The 8,510-nt window shown below is 39.2% G+C and overlaps 1 protein-coding gene across 1 annotated transcript; it reads left to right on the top strand.

Moving 5' to 3' along the window:
* Positions 1-253: 253 nt before the first annotated feature.
* LOC141657298 (26S proteasome regulatory subunit 7-like) lies at positions 254-6,426 on the top strand. Its single transcript, XM_074464475.1, has 10 exons — positions 254-653; positions 2,239-2,320; positions 3,008-3,099; positions 3,190-3,267; positions 3,381-3,442; positions 4,211-4,355; positions 4,471-4,689; positions 5,026-5,207; positions 5,294-5,469; positions 6,042-6,426. Exons 1-10 carry the CDS (start codon positions 567-569, stop codon positions 6,197-6,199), a joined length of 1,281 nt encoding a protein of 426 aa, XP_074320576.1. The 5' UTR covers positions 254-566; the 3' UTR covers positions 6,200-6,426.
* Positions 6,427-8,510: the final 2,084 nt, after the last annotated feature.

The following is an 8,510-nucleotide window of genomic DNA, read 5'->3' as shown; positions in this document are numbered from 1 at the left end:
CACAAAATATCATTTTCAAGCAAAAAAAAAAAGTTATATATGTGTCGAAAAGAGCGGTCAAAATATTATCTAAGAGATAATTAAGAGAAAATAAATGGGAAGACTAAAAATGGAGGGAAGATTTTTTTAATAACATATCTTTTATTTATGACTTATCTTACAAAGTCAACAGATTTTTTTATCACAAAAACCTAACAAATCTCTATAGACGACAAATCTTTGTAGATAGGAAATTATATCAAAATAGGAGAGTAAATATGATTTTATATCAAAATAGAAAAGATGTTTTTAGACGGAAAAATATGAAGTTTTTCCTATTCTTTTAGTATATAAGGGAGGTAAGACGAACATATTCGAGATCATATTTGACTGTTTTAGGTTAGACGGAGGCTTAAATAAGAATTTGCGAATTATTCCAATCTCCTATAAAGTATAAACTCCCGACTTAAGTCACTCAGCTAAAAACTATTCCTACTTACCTGTCGTGTTCTCCAGGAAACCTTGCTTCGAATTCTAGTGAAAGGAAACCAAAATTCTAGAGAGAGAAAACACTATCACCTACGACAATGGTGGAATTCGACGAACATGAGCTCAAAAATGAGAAGAACCCTCCTCCGCTCGATGAGGACGACATCGCCGTCATGAAAACCTATGTAATCATCAATTCCTTTCAATTTCAATCTTGATTATCGTTGATTTTTCATATGTTAATTTATTTTGTTTCCTGATTTGTTAATCGTTGCTGTTTGATTTAATGGACGTGATTTCTTTATCGGATTTGTTTCGATTTTAGTGGATTAGGGTTCTAGCTAAATGTTTGGTGTTGATTTGTATCTTTGGATTTATGTATGATTTCTTGTGCTAGATTTTAGTGCTGTATAAAGTTATTGGAACTAGATTGTGAATTGGTTATGTTAATTTGTAATCTTGGTTATTAGAGAGATGTCAAATTTTGAGTTCTGCACGCGAATGTTGAGATTTAACTGGACACGGGTTTTAGGGTGTTGAATACAGGAATATAGTTGAGTACCATTTTTTCTGGTAACTGAAATTTGATATTTGCGCGGTTCACTTCAAGATTCGGGATATATTCCATGTTTGGCTATTGTGAGGGAAATAAGTTGCTTTGACGAGTTGATCCCCCCTTGTGGTTATGGCCTCTTTCCTCTAGGGAATTGTAGGGTTGGAGATTGGTTAAAAGATGTAATATGAACTCATGCTTTCATATGCTGGGGCTCTTTATGATTTTGTAGCTCATGACTTCCATGTTAATCGAAAGTTGTTATAAATGATATTCCCTACATCCCAAATTTATAGTCCCCTTTCCTTCAAAATTCATCCCAAAATTATTGTCAATGTTTAATCATCCAATATTGCCCCTAGATAATGTACTACCACCATCTCCACCACCATCATATTGTCTCAATTCACAATGCTCTTTAATTCAAGGGTAGAGTAGGTAGTTTACCTCTTTTTCTTAAATCCTTCGAAAATAGGAAGGGGACAATAAAATTGGTATGGAGTATTGATCATTTTCAATTAATATGCCTTTAGCCACTCCTGCTTTAGCTAGGTTGATAATGAAATCCATCTCTTACCTTACCTCATAGATGGGTGTTAGATTCTGTTTTGTGCCTCTCTATCCTCATGCATCTCTTGATATGGCTAGGTTTTCATTTTCGTTAAGCAATATATGATTTTCATAATCCAATTTTTTGTGTTCACTTAAATCTATGATGCAGTCAACTTTCTTGTTAAATGTAGTCCGCAGTAAATCTGCTTTTAGTGGTCCATCCAAGACGGGATTGTCATACTTGTATCCTTATCATTTTTATTAACCCATTCAGGAGAATTTACTTTTTTATTCGCATTTTGAGGCGTGCGTTCACCCATGGACGGTTCGAAAGGATGATTCTTGTCAGCCGACCCCAAATCATTTTGGGATTAAGGCTCTGATGTTGTTGTTGTTGTTGTTGTTGTTGTTGTTGTATTCAGGAGAATTTAAGATGCTGTTGTGAAAGTTTCTTATCCTTCAATGATGCTTGTAATTAAATCACAGGAGTGCTGACTGCTGAGTTTATAACACTATCAAAACCCATTGCGCATTTTTTATGGCCTCGTCTATCTGGTCTATCTTATATGTTTTTGTTAAGTGTTCAATATTTGATATTATCGGGTTTGAGCTTATTCTACTTGTGGTTTGCTAGTATTTGAATCTTTCCTTGTTCATTTATGTAGGGCTTGGGACCATACTCCTCTGTCACTAAACAAGTGGAAAAAGAACTGAAAGAATTGTACAAGAAAATTAACGACTTGCGTGGTAAGTACTCTTATAACTTTTAACATACTTAGGCAACATTGCCATCATAGTTATGTTACTGGAACTTATTTAACATGCTTAACATAGCCATCCTAATTCTGTCACTGGAATTTCTTTTTAGTACTTGCCTAATGCTGCATTTAACATGCATATAGCACAGTCATGACTAGTGACCCTATGTAAAGACATCATTCCATGACATGAGTTAGATGGCATCTGTGGTGAAAAGCACTATCCTTTTAATCGTGATATATGTAATTGGGTGAATCATGCATCTTGCTGAAGCTCCTTATTAGATTGTATTCTAAATTCTAATATAAAGTTGGTGGAAAAAATGAAGTCAGAAGTGTGTAAGTTGAAAATTTCAAAATAGTTAGTTGAATTTTCAAATTTTTTCGTGGTTACCTTATGCTGTTACTCACTCGCACTCGCTGAAATTTTTCGCCCCGGCTGACTCCAAATCCTGGCTTCGCCACAGCTCATATTCTTATCCTCGAGCTCAAGCTAAAAAACCCCTTTATTAATCGAAATGCTTGAGGTGCTCACATTGAAATTTCTAGATCCTTGGAGTGGCTTCAACGAAGAGTAGCTAATTAGCAATGTAATTTTCTCACAATGTCCGTGTTCTAGTGATTTTGTATATTTGGTCTTTATTTTCTCATAATCTGTACTGAAAAATCTCTATAGGCGTTAAGGAGTCTGATACTGGATTAGCACCTCCAAGTCAATGGGATCTTGTCGCGGATAAACAAATGATGCAGGAGGAGCAACCGCTGCAGGTGTGCATTTAGCGAAGCTTTAAGCTTTTTGGGAATCCTGTTCCTAAAATTCTTTCTGCAAGTTTTAATGGTTGTTGCAACTGATTTCAGGTTGCAAGATGCACCAAGATAATCAATCCAAACACTGAGGATGCTAAATATATGATTAATGTCAAGCAGATTGCAAAGGTCTTGTTTTATTGTAGCTAGTTTGATTAAATATAGGAATACTTGACGAACCACTGCGGAACGCATCATCATATGGAACTCTCATATAACGTTTGATTTATTTTGCCTGGCAGTTTGTTGTTGGATTGGGTGATAAAGTTTCCCCTACTGATATTGAAGAAGGAATGCGTATTGGGTATGTTGCTTGCCTCATTACTTACATTGATTATGTTCTTTGAATCTTGATATACAATCTATGATCTGGATGTTTTAAATAGTACTCAGTATGATGATTCATGGTTATTGCAACCTTGCAAGTATGATGGTGTAAATTGGATGCCTTCCAGCTATTTTAAAAGTTAACTTGCTAAGTTTTTACCCATCAGGCCTACATTAATGATTCTTTTGGTTTCCTAAAGTTCACTTTAGTTACTTTAACCTTCTCAAGGATGGGTTTTTTTGTTCATTTGAATAAAGCAATAATGTCCATTTACACTGGAGTCAAAGGCACGAGGTATTGTTGTTGTATTTGAGTATTAGAATAAAGCAAGATGGCTCACTATATTTTTTATTCTATGATCTGTACACAGTTTTTTAATTATGGGTCATTGAAATTAATTTTGTCATGTTTTAAAACCAAGCGTAATTTTACATGCATACGACTCTCATTACCTCATCATAGGTGAGAGAGCCTTGAAGACCCCTAAGTAATGTTGTGGTATTTGAGTGAAGCAATGTTGGTCTATTAGCTTGCTTGTGTGTTCATGATATAGCTCTTTTTTTTTATCTATTCATCCTACATGTCCAGTGCTATTTACTGGTAATGCCACCTTAACTGAGAGTTTATGCAGCCTTTTTTAGCAGTTTAAATTGTTTATTTAAGATTGTTTTTTTTTTTTTTCCAATTCTAATACCCAGATTTATTTGTTTTCTTATACTCCGTAATTTTATTTCTATTCTTCAGGGTTGATAGAACTAAGTATCAGATTCAAATACCCTTACCTCCAAAAATCGATCCTAGCGTAACCATGATGACGGTGGAGGAGAAGCCTGATGTGACGTATAATGACGTTGGTGGGTGTAAGGAACAGATTGAAAAGATGAGAGAAGTAAGTGTCCCTCCACTCACCCACCCAGTAATAAGTGTACCCTTTACCGTTTAAATCTTGAAGTTGGAGATGGCAGCAGTTTTAAATCTTATATTATTTTCTATTTATGCTGCAGGTGGTTGAACTACCTATGCTACACCCAGAGAAGTTTGTCAAGCTAGGAATTGATCCTCCAAAGGGTGTACTATGTTATGGTCCACCAGGAACCGGAAAAACTCTGTTAGCCAGAGCTGTTGCTAACCGAACTGATGCATGTTTCATTCGGGTTATTGGGAGTGAGCTTGTCCAAAAGTATGTTGGAGAGGGTGCTAGAATGGTTCGTGAATTATTTCAGGTATGTAAATTGTTGGGAATGCTGTAACATTTTCACTGCTTCTGCCCTTGTGCTATTCTCTTATTGCCGAACTAGTTTTTAAAACGGCGCCTCTTCTGTGTTCAAGCCGAAGCCCTAGTGAGGCACTAGCCAATATGTCTCAGGGCATCCCTTAGGTGCGCATGCCGCATAAGAGACAGCAAGCTATGCGCACTACTATGACAATTTCATCCTTTTCGCTTCTATTTCTGTTATTATTTACTTCGTTATATGGTGGTGTTTTATTTTTCATGTTCGCCGTCTTTCTAATTACAAGTAATTTGTTTGCATAATAAAATGACGTACTCTTGTTTACAGATGGCATGTTCAAAAAAAGCCTGCATTGTTTTCTTTGATGAAGTTGATGCAATAGGTGGGGCCCGTTTTGATGATGGTGTGGGTGGTGACAATGAGGTACAACGTACTATGCTTGAGATTGTAAATCAGCTTGATGGATTTGATGCTCGTGGAAACATTAAGGTCCTCATGGCTACAAACAGGTTAGATTTGGTGTCTAATCATGTATGGTTCCCTCGATCTTCCTTAGTGTTTCAAATGATTCATATTCTTTCTGATCCTTGTGCAGACCTGATACACTTGATCCTGCCCTTTTGCGTCCAGGCCGGTTAGATCGGAAGGTTGAGTTTGGCCTTCCAGATTTAGAGGGTAGGACTCAAATATTCAAGATTCATACCAGGACCATGAACTGTGAAAGGGATATTAGGTTTGAACTTCTTGCCCGACTTTGCCCCAACTCCACAGGTGAATATTCTTCTTATCCATTTCAGGAGCTTCCTCTAATTTATGTACTTACAATAAAGAATTTTTCACTTTGGTGCCATGTTTGTGATAATTTTGCTGTGTCACGAGTTACAAAATTACACATCGGTGACCCGAGGTTTGACTAGTTTTCTACTTGGTGGCCTTGCTTATAAATATAAATTAAATTCATCAAATCACAAATATTTCGTGATAGATAAATTTTGAGAATATTTTACTTAGATTAATTCATTTATCGCTAATCAGTCATTTGAAAACAACCTCCTTGTGACCTTTTGCACACGTTTAAGGTTTACATTCTCGGATACTCCCACACCTCCTAACCTGCCACTGCGGAACCCTTGGGGAAGTAGGGCATTGTTGTAATATCTTCTGACATCAAATTGCGAAATAGTTCAGAACTCATGTCATCCAAGTGAAATAGTTCAAGCCTTTAGTCATCAGAGTATTGAACCCAAAGGATGAATAGGGTATTCAAAAAAGGATCACTTGGGCCTTACCCACCTTTAATATGAATGGGAATATGAGAAAAATGACACAAGCTGACATTGCAGGTGCTGACATACGGAGTGTGTGCACGGAAGCAGGAATGTATGCCATTAGAGCCCGGAGAAAGACTGTAACAGAGAAGGACTTCCTTGATGCAGTTGACAAAGTCATCAAGGGTTATCAGAAGTTCAGCGCCACTCCTAAATACATGGTCTACAACTAACCTCAGTTGTTAAACTTGTCGCAAAGCTTGATGCTCATTGCTTGCTACCATCGACGATGACTGTACTTTGTGCGATTTGATTTAAAATGTACTGATGGTTGTCATTCAGCTAGTCGCGTAGTTGTGTCCAGTTAGGTTGTGACTTCACAGAATTATGTTCGAAGTTGTTTCCTTGATTCTTATAATGTACCCTCCCCTGTTCTTTAAAACTGCTCTTGTTGCTTTTGGCATCCTTTTCCAGTTCTGAATTTTTCTATTCTATTTGATTTTGATATGCTTTTCATGGGTCCAAGAAAATGAACTGAATGCAGTGTTGAAAAATTATTTTCGATGCCTTACCATACCCCGCCCACAATCTTGAATCACAAGTCTCAATGTTACTTTGGCACATTAGACACCAATCACCCGTGGAACCAAATTGAGCAGACAATATTAGGTTCCGTGGTTATAGCATCATTTTAAAGTGCTAAATGCGCACACAAATGCGAGGCAACATTTGATATCTTCCTAATTTTAGACCAAAGCTGTTATTCCCTTGCAAAATCGGATTGATGTAATTTTAGTAATGTAGTTTTCGTCTTTCTCTAGATCCGAGTACTACTTATCCTCCAGCTTGGTTATACTTTTAAGTTACTGCTACAATCAGATTCGTGAAACATTTTCAAGTTATACTTTTATATCGTGGAAATGGCATCATTTGAGTTATTACTACCCTAATGTTTTTCTCCACCCACCTACCCAGCTTGGTTATACCACAATAAGCGATTCGTTAAATATCATGTATATCGTAACTCGGTTTTATTACTTGTATACATTTTTAAGTTATATAAAAACTTTTCTTTACTGCTGTCAAAAAAAAAAAAAAGTTATTAAGAACCCTTGGCAAAAAAAAAAGTTGTTAAAATCATAATGATGGGGCATATTCTGCACCCTCTGACCGAGTCAACATATTGAGCGAGGTCAAGGATATCCACAGCAAGTCAACGACTTCGACTGACGACCTTGACGGCTTGTCTCTTGTCTCTTGTGCCTCTACTGGGCAGGGCCACCGGGGCACATATCCGCGAACTCATATCCAAGACCCCTCGGCGGCGAGTCAACAGTGCCCGCCGGCCTGCCATGGGTCCATCGGCCGAGGGTAGCTCAGTCTTTCCACCTGCTAGCCACTTGGCCACTACGTGACAAAAGGTGAAAGTCTATAAATACTCCTCAACCCTCATTGAGGAGGAGATCCACAATTTAACTTAAGAATCACTATTCACCTGGTAATATCTTCCTTATCTCTCTACAATACATACTTCGCCAAGTAACAACAACTTATCCCTTTAAGCTTACTGACTTGAGGGTCGGAGTGAGTTCGCTCGGTCCAAAGCCGAGCCCTCAGTTTGTTCATCGTTTCAGGAGACCGAGAGGAGGATTCAACCAAAGACGTCATTCTACAAGCACGGGTGGTAACAAATAACTGCTCTGGAATTACACCCGGAACATTTGGCGCCGTCTGTGGGGAAAGATACTAGAAGCTAGTCACATTCATTCCCAAACAAAAAAAAACAAAACAAAAACCCACCCAAAAAGCTAAGAAGATGTCGAAACAACAAGAGGTATTCGAACCGACGAAACCGAATTCTTGCCAAGATGATACCGTCCATAATTCCGGGGTTGCGCGACCCTCCACCACGGGTAACTCGGCCGAGTACGGATGCCAATAATACCGATACGCCGCTTCGCCAACCAGGTCACCATCATGGGACATGTGGTTGATGCGTAAACCGAAGCTACTCCGGATATAATTGGTAGTACGCCGCTCACACCGTCACACCGACAAGAGCGGCGGAACCCGTCCAGAGACCGGGGCCCGTAATGTGACTCCAAGAGACTTGAACGAGCACCGGAGGAAGGCGGCCTGTCAAGACGCGGGGAGCCAGAGCGCTAGTGGTAGACCTTAGTCCTTCCCGCACTCGCGGGAGGATCGCGCGCCGCCAGCCGCCGACGAGGCACCCCAGGAGGAGTGAAAGAAGTCCGACTCACCAGAGTCGGAGAAGAAGCCCGACTCACCAGAGTCGGAGAAGAAGCCCTTCCCGCCACGGGGAGAGGAGTCGGACTAGGGATGTGAGGAGCCGATCGCCGCGTGTCGTTCGTCAGACAACCCCTCAGCGCCTACGTCCTAGATACCCCGGTGCCGACTAAGCTGAAGTTGCCACCCATAGCATTCAAAGGAGAAGGCGACCCGACCGACCACACCGAGGCTTTCGAGTCTTACATGTCGGTTTGGGAGCAACCTGATGAGGTTTGGTGCCGAGTCTTCCCAACG

The sequence above is a fragment of the Silene latifolia genome, chromosome 5, assembly GCF_048544455.1.
Source record: "Silene latifolia isolate original U9 population chromosome 5, ASM4854445v1, whole genome shotgun sequence".
Taxonomy (NCBI): domain Eukaryota; kingdom Viridiplantae; phylum Streptophyta; class Magnoliopsida; order Caryophyllales; family Caryophyllaceae; genus Silene; species Silene latifolia.
Note: the sequence above shows the minus strand (reverse complement) of the source record. Positions and strands in the feature narration are given on the sequence as shown.